The sequence below is a fragment of the Monodon monoceros genome, unplaced genomic scaffold (genome assembly GCF_005190385.1).
Source record: "Monodon monoceros isolate NGI ecotype Baffin Bay Population unplaced genomic scaffold, NGI_Narwhal_1 Super_Scaffold_5, whole genome shotgun sequence".
Classification (NCBI taxonomy): Eukaryota; Metazoa; Chordata; class Mammalia; order Artiodactyla; family Monodontidae; genus Monodon; species Monodon monoceros.
The window spans coordinates 41,052,443-41,067,627 of record NW_021703782.1 but is presented as its reverse complement, the minus strand read 5'-3'; the positions used below and the strand labels follow the sequence as shown (position 1 = coordinate 41,067,627).

Here is a 15,185-nt window from a genome sequence, read left to right as displayed (position 1 = left end):
AGTCTACACTATTAAGAAATTGATTCCACTTCTCTTATTTTGCCTTTTTTTTTAAACAGAAGAACCAAAACCATACTTTAAATTTTGTTGGTAATAGTTATACACATTAAGATGTGGAAATATTGTATTCAGTATACACTTCAAAATGCCATTTTATTGATAACTACTTTTGAAAAAATATGTTTGATTTCTTAATAAGTTGACCAATCAATGGAATGATTTTAGAGTAAACTTCTTGAATAAAAATAAAACTGTTTTCCAAGCTGATAGGATGCTTAGACTGATAGGATGAGAAAAAAAGCTGAGTCTTTATTACGTTTTCTGTAGAATCTTAGACAACCATGCATTCTTTACTATCATGCAGCGTATCTTTTATGTGCATTGTAGCATACCAGCATTACTTTCTGTACAACTTCCAGTAAATCATTTGCTTCCATTGCTTCAGGTTATCAGAAAGGGTCTTTACTAGAGAAACTCTTAAGTTCAGTTTTAGAATACTCTGACTTTATGACTGCAAAAGAGCTTAATTCCCGGTTTTCTACTCTGAGTCAACACGTAAGAGAATTATGAAAGACCTTCTGGCTGTGTCTCTCTATTTATTTTCTGCCTCCAAAATCTTTCTCCTTCTCATCCATTATCCCTATTCTTCAAGTTTCTTCTCCAAGTATTTCTTTAATGACCTTCGTATTGCCTTCATTTTCCTCCGATGAGAGATGCAAAAATGGAATCTAGACTAGAGAAATAAGATAATCCCAACTTCAGTACTAGTAGCCCAACTCTTTAAAAAATTGTTTTTTCTTCCTTTTTTGAATTCCTCTACAAAAGTTTTTCTCATACTTCATTGTACCTCCTCCATTTCCTATGTTCTCATGCTTCATTGTACCTCCTCCATTTCCTATGTTCCAACTTTTATCCCATCAAACTTTATCTCATTCCTGTTAGTATGAGATCCCAGATTTTGAAATGACTTCTTTCCCATTATTTCCATTGGAAGGAAGGGGAAGATTGGGCAGTCTCTTTGCCAAAGAAATGCTTGACCCAGTGTTTGTTTGGAGGGAGGAAAACTCACAGTAACAAAGCACCTCCCAATATTACACCTTCTGCTAGTAATTTCAGAAATAGTGTGAACTCTTGATTCTCAGCCTTCTTTGGATCATCTTCTGAAAGAAGAAAGGGCAAAAAAGAAAGTGAATTTTGGAGAAGGAAATTAGTAACTTGAGAACTTTATCCGTAAGAAGACTCTTTTTAACCTTAAAAATTGCCCTGTTCACCACTTACATCACTGTTCCCTGGTTATTCTGATCTTTATTAATTACTTAGACTCCTAGGCTCTACAAAACTTTTTCTCTTACTGCCCCTAGCCTAATTTCTCCACCTTTAGTACAGCTTTTTCATTTCTAAGCTCTTCAGTTTTCCAGTGCCTGGTAATTCATACTGGTACAAATTTTGTCCAGCATCTTAGCTCTTATTTGTGGCATTAGCATGACCTACAGAGAAGGTGATCAACAAATATTTGTGGAGTAAATCAATGAAGAACTCCTTGATCCTTGGCCTTTCAAAATGCCACACTGCAGTCTTTGTTACCTGCACAATATTCTCCTTTGAAGCACCGAGTGGTGATGCGAAGACAGGTCCAACAATCCAGGATAGGACCTTCAGTCACGACTGATAGAGAGAAGAAAGATAGTTGGAAGGGGGCCATGGCATGGAGTTTCCTTAGCTCAGACACCAAGTATGGGTTAGATCTCAGGCATTTCCATTGGTTACATTGCTGTGACTTTCTTCTTCCCCTAGCAATCAATTTTTTTGATGGGTCAAAACCCTAAATAATTTAAGTCAGATCTCTGGGAAGAAGTAGGAAAATGATGGCTCAGCTTATATTAGTGCTTTGGGTTATAAACTATACTATAGAAGGCCTCTTAGCACCTCTAAAATCTCTGGGGTGTCTGAGATTTTATAAACTATATTTTGTTGTCAGAGATCGTTGATATTCCCCCTTGTAGCCAATAGCTCTAGGAATTGTGTTCTCAATGTGACAAGTAGAAGAGATAGGGTCATATAGAGCACAGGAGATGGGAAAATATGGCTGAAACCTCAAGACATCACATATACTGTACGTACCATAATCTTCAGAACAAGCTAAAAGAGAATCAGAAAGATCTAATGAGCTTAGAATCAACTTAGTGTTTGCCATATTTATACCCAAGTCATCATTATTTGGTTACCCATTAAGTTCCAGCCACCCCTCCACCCATTCTAAATTATTCTAATGTGAAATCACATTCCTCCTCTCACCCCTCATTTCCTATTCCTTTCACATAATTTCAGTGTTGTTAGATAGACATATTACCAACTTCAGAGAAGTTCTTTAATAGTTCTTTCAGTTTGGATTCCAGGTTTTGGCGGACATCGAGAAGCTTGACTTGAAGGATAAGGGCACCTAAAGAGGGGTGGAAGGGACATCAGAAAATAGGGGTGGCCTATCCCTTCATAATTTAATCCTAATTGTTTTGCCTTGTTTTCCCCAGTGAATTTTTCTCATAATTTCTTGGGCAGTACAGTCTCTTAACATTGAAACAGTACCTCACCTTTCCATGTTTCATTGCTCAGTTTATAAAGTTCATTCTTCAGCCACGTTCTCAAACTGACAACCTTTTGAACAGCTAGAGAGGAGGGGTGAAGGAACATGTGGGAGAATAATTACATTTATGGAGGAAATTATGTGGGCCCAGGTGCTCTCTTCCCTACCTCCCTTCTCCCTTTAACCCCCCAAACTCTCAGGGACTCGAGCTTCCCTCACCCAGCACCCGAAGCATCTTGTCACTGTGGGAGACCTTGAAGCTTAAACGGATCATCTTCTTAATCTGCCGTTCAAGCAGATGAGTTCGGCCAGGGACATCTGAGGGTACCAGCTTTACCAGCAAGGACTTAATATCCTCGATGAATTTGGGGTCACATTCCAAACAGCATTTGACCCCGTGGAAGGCTGCCAGGGACAGGGACAGGAGCAAGAGCAGCCGCAGGTCCCCCATTTCCTTGCCCCGACCACCCTTGCCTCAAGATCAGGTTGTCCTGGCAACTAGTTCACCAAGTTCCCTTTCCTTCAAAACTCCAGGAATGAGAGCCTTGTCCTGGATAGTCTGACTCCACCTTCCCCTCTGTTTCCATCCCACTTCTAGGCAATCTCATTTCTCTAAGGATCTTCAGTTTTCTGACTTTTATCCTTCATTCCAGAGAGGGAACTGCCAGCGGGGGAGCAGATACCTGAGTTCTGAGTGTGGAACACAGAGAGAGAGAGAAGTCTTGTGCTCACACAAGCAGAGTTCCGTGCATGGAGATATCTCAGAAAAAGTCTTTAACTCTTTGCCTTACTCTGTTCTTAGTAAATTCCCACACTCCTGCTGATCATTGAAGTAGTATCTCAATAGCAGTGGATGTTGGGAGAGATCTCTTAGGACTTTAGATTGCTTAACCCAAGCTCTGCTTTTATAGAAGAGGTAAGAAAAACTTGGAATATCGAGCTTCTTGGGGTCCCAGTCCCTGATGGTAGCAGTATTGTTGAAAATTAGCAATGGGGGTCTGCATATAATTGATAATCATTGATAATAATGATTTTGATACACTTGATAATTCCTCAGAAATTTAGGCTACCTTTGTTTGTAGGAATATTTCTCCAGCTATGCTCTATAACCTTTTTATATATCATTCTTCTTTTAGAGAATCTGGAGCCAGGAGACTAGAAACAACAGTTGAGGAATACATAGTGATGAGTGAAACTCCAGTAATGTTCAGGGTTCTTTAACAGGCACCTCTTGAAAGTGCTGATGACACAGTTTGTGTAACATATAAGAAAATAACTACAGTTATCATGGGCTGTGTTCTCAGGACACTTCCATGGAATGTGGACAAATAAACATGTTTTTCCTTCAGTTTAAGGCTCTTTGAATAAGAATTTTCTTTGTTATATGAAGAAATTAAGGCTGCTTTGCAGACTTTCCAGAGTACTAGTTACCTCTTTTATAATATATTGCATGTATGGCTGTGACCCCCTGGAAACTAGGAAACCCTGGGATCTTCAAAGGTTGGTGGTAGATTTTAGACGTAAGGTATGGGAGAGTCCTGGGGTAGAAGGTTGTGAGGGAAGTTAAAAGAACTACCACTAATTATATGCCTTCCATGTGCCTGATTTTGTCTTAAAAACACTGTAGATGGAATGTCCCAAGTCCTCATGGATGGCACAGCAATACTTGGAGAGATTATTTCCATTTTATAGATAAGAAACTGAGGCTTAAAATAATTCAGTGGTTAGGGATCTGGATTCAAACTCATGTCTGTTTAACTCCAAACTCTGTATACTTTATCTACTGCCTCTCAATATTTTCTGGAATAAAACAGAAAACAATCTCTTGGAATTTGATAAATTGGGAGGTGAGGGGGCGGGGAGGGAGTATAATTCAAATCCTTTGATGTTCCAGAACTGGCACTTCTCCACTCTGATTTTATGTTCCCTTGGCTAGATGATCTCATCTTTAGATGACCCCCAAAGGATTTTCACAGGCTGAGGTCTGAAGGTATGTGTGGTAATGGTATTAAAGTAACTCCGGAAACCAAAGTTGGAGACTAAGAGGGTTAAGAAACTTGGCAGGCAGGTGGCCAAGTATGAGGAAAGACTATTCTTCAAGAGAAAACACATGTTATAGATGAGATATTTTCCAGTTAACAATAAGTGCCTTTACTTTTGGATTAGACAGCTTAAAGGGAACACTTTATCATACTACAGAATAATTCTACCTCATTCCATGGCACATTTTCTTGACCTTGACCTAGTGACCCATCTACCATTTTTGTTCTTGCTTTACCCTCCCAGCTTAATTTGCAATCCAAGATTTTTAGGATGAGAGAAAAAATAATTTGACTTTTGTATAGTCTTGGGAAGACTGGAAATAACAAACCATTTCCTAAACAGACAGGTAGAGCTTGAAATTGAAAGGTGCATGTAAAAGGGGAAACAGTGGAGGAACTATCATTTTCATGGAGTAAACAGTAGACAGAAAACAACAATGTGTGCTAAGGTAAAGAAAGAGATACACACAGAGGTCCGGGGAAGACAGAACAGCACTAAGTCTGGAGGAATTTTTTATAGAGAGGCCGGGTCCAGGAGACTAGAAACAATTAATGAATATATGGTTATGAGTGAGACTCAGTAATGTTCAGGAGCCTTTAGGGGAAGCATCCTGAAATTACTGATGATGGTGTATATAACATGTAAGAAAATAACCACAGTTAACATGGGCTAGTTCTTTGGATTTCGTATATGAAAAGTATTTTAGCTTTGGAAAAGAAGAGCTGTCTGGAAATTGATTAATAATATAATGATCACATTACCTAATTAAAATAATAGTACTTGTGTCAGGGAGGCAAAAGGCTAACACCCAAATCCTAGAGTGGTAATGCTAGTGTTTGGTTTGGATCGGCATCAAGGGGGTATGATTTATGGTCACTGTGAATCTGTAGAATAGCTACCTGAGCTCCGTATTTGCCTCAAATAGTATAAAAGATACATAACAGCACATGCATTCGTAATATTGTACCAAATATATATTTGCTTGTTTGTTGTTCTTACAGAGATAAGGTATTCATGGGCAGCGTTGTGGGGTTTTTTTGGGGTTTTTTTTTGTCGTACAGTACTATCAATTAGAGAGTCCCTCTTTTAAGGGCTAGAACGAGATGTGTTGTAACATTTGGCCTTTGTTACAAGTCATATAATGCACTGAGGTTTAAAATCTGAAGAACAAGTTTCATAAAGAAGAGCGAGAAGCTTCTCACGGTAATTTGCCCACGTTCCATGGTGGATCCCAGATCCATATAAAAAATAAAAATAATGAATCTCTGTCCCTAAAGCTTCTTACATCATCTTTTCTCCTGGGTTATGTGTGCCAGCTGAGCCCTGCTGCATTGCTTTTCTTATCGCTTCACTTGATTATCTACAAGTTTGTCAAATGATCCGGATATTTCTTATAGTCAGGTGATATTAACTTCTTTCCTGATTGTAAACTGAGACTAGGAAGCCATTATTTGATATTTGGCTATGTTATAAATTATCTTTCTAGGCAGTATAATAATCATAGGTTTAAATATTTAAATAATTACTATGTGCCAGATATTTCACATGTAAAATAATTTCAATATTTTCTGTATTCCTGTTCATTTACATTCCATTGTCATTAAGCCAATCTCTCCATATTCTACTCATCTTTTAGGAAAAGTCATAAGGTTTGAGCCTGGAAAACTTTGAAGAAATCTCTACCTGATAGGAAATCAAACTAAAAGAAAGTTGATCCAATCAGTAGGGATTGTGGGAAGAATGAGGGGGAGAGAAGTAAAGGAAGCAGAAGATGTGTGTCACAACCTCTTCTCTCTGGGAAGGTCCCAGGAGGGAAGATATATTTGGTTAAAGGAAATAATGAGGGGAGAGAAGCTTTTGCCTTGCATCCTTTAGCGGCTCTGAAAACTACACCATTACCCACACGCAGATATTAGTACCTAAGGAAAAGCCTGTAGGACTGGATAATAGAAGACACTCCTGAGACAGTGCCAGTTCCCACATGGCATGGAAAAACGAATATGTTCCCACTGGCTGCTAGGCAAGGATGTGCAAGTGAACTCAGGATCTGACTGGGGAACTTGCCAGTGTGTATCATTAAAGCTTTAGGTAAAGGGTCCTTTGTCTGAGATCTGGATAGCAAACCACCAGGCCAAGAAAGGAAAAGGAGTCTGCAGCAACCCCCAGGGCCTCGATGGGACCAAATTGTTAGGAAAGGCCACTAGACCCCAAGGAAAGAGAGAACAGATTCGAAGTGTTCCATTTGCAGAGTTTCTCAGCAAACACTGCAAGAATAGTGAGAGGTAGGGTGGTACCAACTTTACCTTAAAGATACCAACACATTGTCAAAGAATGAAGCAGATATCCTCAAAGTTAAAAAAAAAAATGCTGTCATGCCAGGGAACACACATCAGTGAAGAAATTCACTGCAAAGTTCACTGAGGAAGAAAACGCAGGGGTTTTAAATACTAGAAAGAGAGTTCATTTTTAACATACTTGGTAAGATGGATTGAGTCCATAGTTAGGTAAAACAAGCTTGATTTTTCAGTGATTAGGATTCAGTGATTTTTCAGTGATTTAATTAGGCCCAAGAAAGGTCTAGCATCCCAGAGTTTCTCAGTGTTCATCCCAGAGTTTCTCAGTGTTCATGGTTTCTTATCAGTTTCAGGAGGTTGAGCTAGCTAGGGTGGAAAATATAACAGTTTTATATCTCCTAAGTAGATGCTGTTATAAATGGACAACTTTCCTCAACATGCTATGCACCCATGGGCCCCCTTCAACCATGGGGGTGGTTCATGAATTAACATAGGACCGCCACCTCCCCATTCTTAGGTTCCATTTTACATAGAAGCAGGGAAAGGGGGAAATATGAAAAAATGATTCCTCCAAGGGAAATTTAGTTACCTTAAGAAAATGTTCAAATTTTGGGGTGGGATCAAATTTATCATATTGTTCTAATATTTCTTTTTTTTCCTCTCCCCAGTGAGGTAAGAAGTAAGGTTTCCAGAGAAAGTTCAGACCAACTATAGACTATGAAGAGGCTATGTATCCTTTGTATATCGGAGAATAGTGTAAATAGGTGAGCTTGCAACATAAACGCCACAGTATTTAGTACTCACCACAAGTGTGCATTACTCTTTCCTTTACATAAAATATGAGCCTGATGTTCAGAGACGCTAAGGGGAGTGTTGAAGTTCACACACCTAGTAAGGGAAAAATCTGGGGTTGTAACAGACATTTGTCTGCCTTCAAAGTCCATGTGTTTCCAAAATACCAAAATGTCCCTTGAACAGAGTTAATTCAAGGTAAAAATCATCACTGCCTCTAATTACCAAGAAGAGAGACCCTCAGGAAATTATTTTTGTGAGAAAAGAAAAATTATTTCTCATTTTAAACAATAAATGGAGTCTGTAATCCCAATAATCTTTTAATATTTCTTCTCACATCCAATTCTTTTTCTTCCTTTTAAGTTACTTGTACAGAGAATATGAAGAACATTTATGTTCAACTGTAGCTTCTTTGCTTGTCAATTGCAGTACTCAATTTTCTTTAATATTGTATATAAAAGGCACAGGTTTTAATCTAGTTTACCTTAAGTAAATACTAGGCAAATGTAGTACTCCTCCTTTTCTCCCTTCAAATGAAATTAAAATACAATAATATAAACAGCTATAAGAACACAATATCCAATAACAAGAAGTAACATCGTTGAACGCATAATCTGTGTCAAATAGTGTATATTCTTTACACGCATGATTTTATAAAATCCTCATGCCAAGAGATTAGTACTATCAGCCCCACTTAGAGATGGGAGAACTGAGAGGGAGTAAAGTACTTTGCACTAGAGCACAGAGCTCTGAGGTGGTATAGCTTGCATTCTTTTCTTTTATCTGTTTCACTTAAGTTTATACACCTATTATTGCATGTGTGACAGTAAAGAGCCACTTTTCCTTTCTACAAAAGAACAGTTACATAGAAAGCCATTTATACCTAAGGTCCTGATTTTATAGGCTAAGGATATACAGTAGTTCATATTCTTCTTGGTTCTGTTTCCAAACCATAGTCTGAAATTGTCCACTTCTTTCCTTCTCAGATTCCACCATCACAGTGCAAACCACTATCGCCTCTTACCTGGAGAGTATTACAATATCCTCTCCTAACTGGCCTCCCAGTCTCACTTCTTGCCCCACAGGTCCATTCTTCCCACAGCAACCAGAGTGGGCTTATAAAAATGTAAATCAGGTCATTCCCATCTTCTGTTTCTGTAACTTTCCACTGCACTGAGAACAAACAAGCTGGCCTGCAGGGCCTTCTATGATATGATGTGGCACATGTCCAGATAGCTGTGTCCATCCTGGGCCACTCTCCCTCACACCTCTTAGGCTCCAGGCTGGCCTCCTCTCACGGCTGAGCACTCGCTATTCCATAAGCCGGGAGCTCTGTTATCTCACATCCCCATGGCTGGCTTCTGCTCATCCTTTAGACTCCAGCTAAGTATCACCTCCTCAGAATGTCCTCTCTGACTACCCTTTCCACAAATACCTCTGCCTTCCCTCATTCCAATTCTGCTATTTTCTTTTTTGAAGTATAGTTGATGTACAATATTATATAAATTACAGGTCTGCAATATAGTGATTCATAATTTTGAAAGGTTATACTCCATTTATAGTTATTATAAAATATTGTCTATATACCCTGTGTTGTATAGTGTATCCTTGTAGCTCACTTTATACAAAATAGTTTGTACTTCTTAATCCCCTACCCCTATATTGCCCCTCCCCCATTCCCTCTGTATCTATGAGTTTGCATCTTTTTTGTGTTATTCCGTAGCTTGTTGTGTCTTTTGGATTCCACATGTAAGTGATATCATACAGTATTTGTCTTTGTCTAAATTATTTCACTTAGCATAACATCCTCGAAGTCCATGTTGTCTCTAATTCCATTTTTTATGGCTCAGTAATATTCCATTGTATATATATGTACCACATCTTTATCCATTCATCTGTTGATGGGCACTTAGGTTGCTTCCATATCTTGGCTATTGTAAATAATGCTATTATGAACATTGGTGTGCGTGTATCTTTTCGAATTAGTGTTTTTGATTTTTTCAGGTATATACCCAGGAGTAGAATTGCAGGGTCATATGGTAGTTCTATTTTTAGTTTTATTGAGAAACCTCCATACTGTTTTTCACAGTGGCTTCACCAATTTACATTCCCACCAACAGAGTACAAGGGTTCCCTTTCCTACACATCCTCTCTAATATTTATTTGTGGTCATTTTGATGATAGCCAGGTGTGAGGTGATATCTCATTGTGGTTTTGATTTTCATTTCCCTGATGATTAGCAGTGTTGAGCGTCTTTTCATGTGCCTGTTGGCCATATGCATGTCCTCTTTAGGAAAATGTCCTTTCAGGTCTTCTGCCTATATTTCAATCAGGTTGTTTGTTTCTTTGATGTTGAGTTGTATGACCTGTTTATATATATATTGGATATTAACCCATTATAGATCATATCATTTGCAAACATTTTCTCCCATTCAATAGGTTTTTTCATTTTGTCAGTGGTTTCCATCGCTGTGCAAAAGCTTTTAAGTTTAATTAGGTCCTATTTGTTTATTTTTGCTTTTATTTCCTTTGCTTTAGGAGACAGATACAAAAAAATATTGCCACGATTTATGTCAAAAAGTGTTCTGCCTATGTTTTCTCCTACGAATTTTATGGTTTATGGTGTTAGATCTTTAATCCATTTTGAGTTTATTTTTGTGTATGGTGTGAGAAAATGTTCTAATTTTATTCTTTGACATGCAGCTGTCCAGTTTTCTCAGTACCACTTATTGAAGGGGCTATCTTTTCTCCATTGTATAGTCTTGCCTCCATTATTGTAGATTAATTGAAGATAAGTGTGTGCATTGTTCCATGTACACTTGAAAAGAATGTGTATTCTGTGGCTTTCAGGCAGAATGCTCTCTCTATATAAATTAAGTCCCTCTGGTCTAATGTGTCATTTAAGGCCAGTGTTTCCATATTGATTTTCTTTCTGGATGATCTGTCCATTGATGTAAGGGGGTGTTAAAGTCCCCCATTATTATTGTGTTACTGCCAATTTCTCCTTTTATGTCTGTCAATATTTACATTATATACAGTAAGTCCCCTACATATAAACCTTCAAGTTGTGAACTTTCAAAGATGTGAACGTGCGTTCCATCAACATCAGGAGTGAGTGAAATTGCAGCTTGCCCTTCATCTCCTAGTGCTGAAGATCCTTCAGCTCTACCATGTCCCACCTCCTCTCCCTCCTCCAGTCAGTAACCCTTCTTGCCTGTTCACTTGATGACAGCCCTTGTATGCCTGCTCTTTTGCTGTACTGCTGTACTACTGCACTTTTCAAGGTACTGTACTGCAAGATTAAAAATTGTTTTCTTCTTGTGTGTGTTTTTTTATGTATTATTTGTGTGAAGAGTATTATAAACCTATTACAGTACAGTGCTATATAGCCAATTGTCTTAGTTGGATACCTAGGCTAACTTTGTTGGACTTATGAACAAATTGGACTTATGAACACGCTCTTGGAATGGAACTCATTCGTATGTAGGGACTTACTGTATTTAGTTGCTCTTGTGTTGGGTGCATATATATTAGCAATTGTTATACCTTCTTCTTGGATTGATCCCTTGATCATTATGTATTGTCCTTCTTTGACTCTTTTAAGTCTTTATTTTAGTATTTATTTTATTTGATGTAAGTATTGCTACTCCAACTTTCTTTTGATTTCCATTTGCATGGAATACATTTTTCCATCCCCTCACTTTCAGTCTCTTTATATCTTTAGATCTGAAGTGAGTCTTTTGTAGGCAGTGTATATATGGGTCTTGTTCTTGTATCCATTTAGCCACTCTTTTCCCTTTCTTCTCTTGTTCTCTTCCCTTGTGATTTGATGACTATCCTTAGTGTTATGTTTTTCTTTTTTGTGAGTATATCTATTATAGATTTTGGTTTGTGGTTACCATGAGGTTTTTATATAGCAATCTTGCTATATATATGATTGTTTTAAGTTGCTGATCTCCTAATTTCAAATGCATTTTAAAAACCCTCCATTTGTACTACCCTCCTCTCATGATTGCTGTTTTTTCTATCATACCTTATGCCTAATTGTTTTGTGTATCCCTTAACTGCTTATTGTAGATATAGATGATTTTACTACTTTTGTCTTTAAACTTTCTATTAGTTTTGTGTGTAGATGATTTCCTACCTTAACTGTATGTTTGCCTTTACCTATGAGTGTATTCATTTCATAATTTTCTTGTTCTTGTTGTGACCTTTTCTTTTTCATCTCGAGAAGTTCCTTTAACATTTGTTGTAAAGCTGGTTTGGTAGTGATGAACTGTTTTAGCTTTTGCTTTTCTGTAAAGCTTTTCATCTGTCCATCAGAATGAATGAGAACCTTGCTGAATAGGGTATTCTTGGTTGTAGGTTTTTCCCTTTCATCATTTTAAATATATAGTGCCAGTCCCTTCTGGCCTGCAGGATTTCTGCTGAAAAATCAGCTGATAGCCTTATGGGAGTTCCCTTGTATTTGTTGCTTTTCCATTGCTGCTTTGAATAGTTTATCTTTAATTTTCATTTTAATTACAATGTGTCTTGGTGTGTTCCTCTTTGGGTTAATCCTGTACGGGACTCTCTGTGCTTCCTGGACTTGGGGTGAGTGTTTCCCTTCCCAGGCTAGGGACGTTTTTAGCTTTTATGTCTTCAAATATGTTCTCAGGCCCTTTCTCTCTCTCTTCTGGCTTCTGGGACCCCTGTAAAGTGAATATTAGTGTGCTTGATGTTGTCCCAGAGGTCTCTTAAACTGTCTTCATTTCTTTTCATTTTTTTTTATTCTGTTCAGCTTCAGTGATTTCCACTACTCTGCCTTTTACCTCATTGATCATTTGTATCATTTACCCTACTCTTTATTTCTTATAGTGTATTTTTCCTTCCATTTAGTGTATTCTTTATCTCTGCTTGGTTCTTTATATTTTCTGATTCTTTATTAAAAACTTCTAACTTCTTGCTCTGTGCATATATTCTTCTCCCAAGTTCTTTGATTATCTTAACAATCATTACCCTGAACTTTTTCTCAGATAGATTTTCTATCTACACTTCACTTAGTTGTTCTTTGGGGTTTTATCTTGTTCCTTCATCTGGAACATGTTTCTCTGCTGCCTCATTTTGTCTAAGTTGTTTTGTATTTTTCTGTATTTGGTAGGTTAGTTGCATTTCCCAACCTTGGAAAGGTGGTTTTCTCTAGGAGTCATCCTATGCATCCCTGAAGTGGACTCCCATCTGGTCACCAGAGCTATATGCTCTAGGGGGTCTACTAATGAGGGATGTATGGGTCCTTCCATTGTAGCGAATTGGCTATGTGGACAGCCTGGTAGGCTTGATTGGCTCCTAGTCTGGTTGGTTGCCAGACCCTGCCATGTGTGGAGGCTGTTGGCTGCTGTTTGGTAGGGCCTGGTTATGAGGCGGCTGAAGCGGAACCGCATGGAGTCTTGGGGCTAGTGCTGGCTCACTGGTGGACAGAGTCAGGGTCCAGTGTGCCTGCTCACTGGTGGATGAAGCCAGGTCTTGGGATTAATGCCAGACTACTGGCAGGCAGAGCTGGGTCCTGCAGTCTGGCTTCCAGGCCCAGGAATCCCAAAGCTGGTGTCAGATGATCGCTGGTGTGGAGGGGGCGTTTCCTGATGCAGTTGGGTACAGGGTCCTGGGTGTCCCAAAGCTTGTGTTGGCCATGCTTGGTCCCAGTTCATCCCAGGGCAGGGTCTGACATGCTGTGGGCCGGCGGGTTCTGCAGGCTGGGATATTTTAGTTTTTGTGGATCTGGTGTCTGCCCACTGGTGGGTGAATCTGCTCCAGAGGCTAGAGGAGGCTTCCTGGAGGATAGGACCAGTGCCTGTCTGCTGGTGTGTGGCACCAGGTCCTGTCCTGTGGTGAGCAGGACCGTGTCTAGAGGCATGTCTAGAGGTGGCTCTGGGCTCAGGAAGTTTTTAGGTGGCCTGTCTGGTGATGGTTGGGGCTGTGTCCCTGTCTAAGTAATTGCTTGGCCTGAGGCCTACTACCACTGGTTCCTACAGGCTGTTGGGTAGGGCCAGGTCTTGGTGCTAAAAAGCTAGAGGGAGAATTCCACAATGGCGCCTGCCTGCATCAGTGTCCATGCTGTAGAAGAATCTCCCATGAATGGCTGCCACCAGTGTCTGTCTCCAGGATAAGCCATAGCTGCCCCCCACCTCTCTGGGGGACACTCCAAGACCAGCAGGCAGGTCTGGACCAGGCTCCTATCAAATTACTGCTTTTGTCCTGGGTCTTGGAAGCTGTGAGAGACTTTGTGTGCTCCCTTTAAGAGTGAAGTCTTTATTTCCCCCAGTCCTTTGGAACTCCTAAAATAAACCCCCACTGGCCTTCGAAGCCAAGTGCTTTGGAGGCTTGTCTTCCCGGTGTAGGACCCCTGGGCTGGGGAACTGGACATGGGGCTCAGAACTCTCACTCCTGTGGGAGAACCTCTACAACATAATTATTCTTTAGTTTGTGAGTCACCCATCCGGGAGTATGGGACTTGATCATATTGTGAGTCCGCCCCTCCTACCCATCTCGTGTGGTTCCTTCTTTATGTCTTAAGTTGTATAAGATCTTTTCTGTTAGGTTTCAGACTTTTTTGTTGATGGTTGTTCTGCAAATAGTTGTGATTTTGGTGTGCTCATGAGAGGAGGTGAGCTCAGGGCATTTCTACTCTGCCATCTTGACCCTGGCCCTAGAGCTTGCATTCTTAACCCCATTTGAATGATTCTCTATTTATATTCTTTTAGTCACTAAACTCCCTCTTACCCTTTATTAGTCAATTTTTTTTTAAAGTCCCCTACTCCTGTGCCTAGTGAATTATCATATTTCTGAAAAACTGACACTTAGTGGGTGAGGCATTGTGGCCTAACATATGGCATTGCACTCAGTTCTAATTCTGGTCCTTGTAGAAACAGATTTCTCTTCAAAGTATAGAGTCAAGGGGGAAACTCTTAGTTGAATTTACCTATGTGGTCACTACCCTTTAACAATTAATCTTATTGTTGATGATTCCTTTGCATTAAACTCCCTTTCATTAATATAAAAATTACATTTGGACCTTTCTCTGTTTGCAGAATTTTATTTGTTATCTTGTCTTGAAATGATTGAGTTTCCTCTGAATTTTTTCTAATATGCTAAGTAAATATTTTCCGCTTAAATACACCCTCATTTCAGCACTACAGCTGTATTGGGTTATCGATCCATTCACCAGGAATTTAATAAATTGGTATATCTTGCAGGGTCTTCTGAAAAATGGTCTGACGAAAATTTACTATATACCTATTTACTACCTAATGACCTAAGAGGAAGCTGAATGGGTCAACCCTGAGGCAGGAAGGTTTCAATTCAATGAAAGAAAGAGCACTTGGTGAAAGCGTTACTGACTTTAACTATTGGAATGAGCTACTAAAGAAGGTGGAATCTCCTTTCCTAGAGGAGATTAGTGTTCACCTCTGTCAGTGTTGGCACTCTTGCCTAGGGATTTG

The 15,185-nt window shown here is 39.3% G+C and overlaps 1 protein-coding gene across 2 annotated transcripts; it reads right to left on the bottom strand.

Moving 5' to 3' along the window:
* Positions 1 to 640: 640 nt before the first annotated feature.
* IZUMO3 (IZUMO family member 3) lies at positions 641 to 3,032 on the bottom strand. 2 transcript variants are annotated; one of them, XM_029203738.1, is made up of 7 exons: positions 2,801 to 3,032; positions 2,589 to 2,663; positions 2,351 to 2,440; positions 2,122 to 2,139; positions 1,585 to 1,665; positions 1,070 to 1,160; positions 641 to 728 (listed from the first exon to the last, which is right to left on the bottom strand). In XM_029203738.1, the coding sequence occupies exons 1-7, from the start codon at positions 3,030 to 3,032 to the stop codon at positions 641 to 643; spliced, it is 675 nt and encodes a 224-aa protein (XP_029059571.1). The 2 variants fall into 2 exon arrangements, with proteins under 2 accessions (XP_029059571.1, XP_029059570.1); XM_029203737.1 differs by lacking the exon at positions 2,122 to 2,139.
* Positions 3,033 to 15,185: the final 12,153 nt, after the last annotated feature.

Excerpts from the sequence above, each read along its gene's own strand:
- IZUMO3 (XM_029203738.1), bottom strand. The coding sequence starts at position 3,032 with ATGGGGGACCTGCGGCTGCTCTTGCTCCTGTCCCTGTCCCTGGCAGCC. Across the intron at positions 2,441-2,588 it reads GAGCAATGAAACATGGAAAG|GTGCCCTTATCCTTCAAGTC; the intron begins GTGAGGTACTGT and ends ACCCCTCTTTAG. Across the intron at positions 1,161-1,584 it reads CAAAGGAGAATATTGTGCAG|AAGATGATCCAAAGAAGGCT; the intron begins GTAACAAAGACT and ends TTCTTCTTTCAG.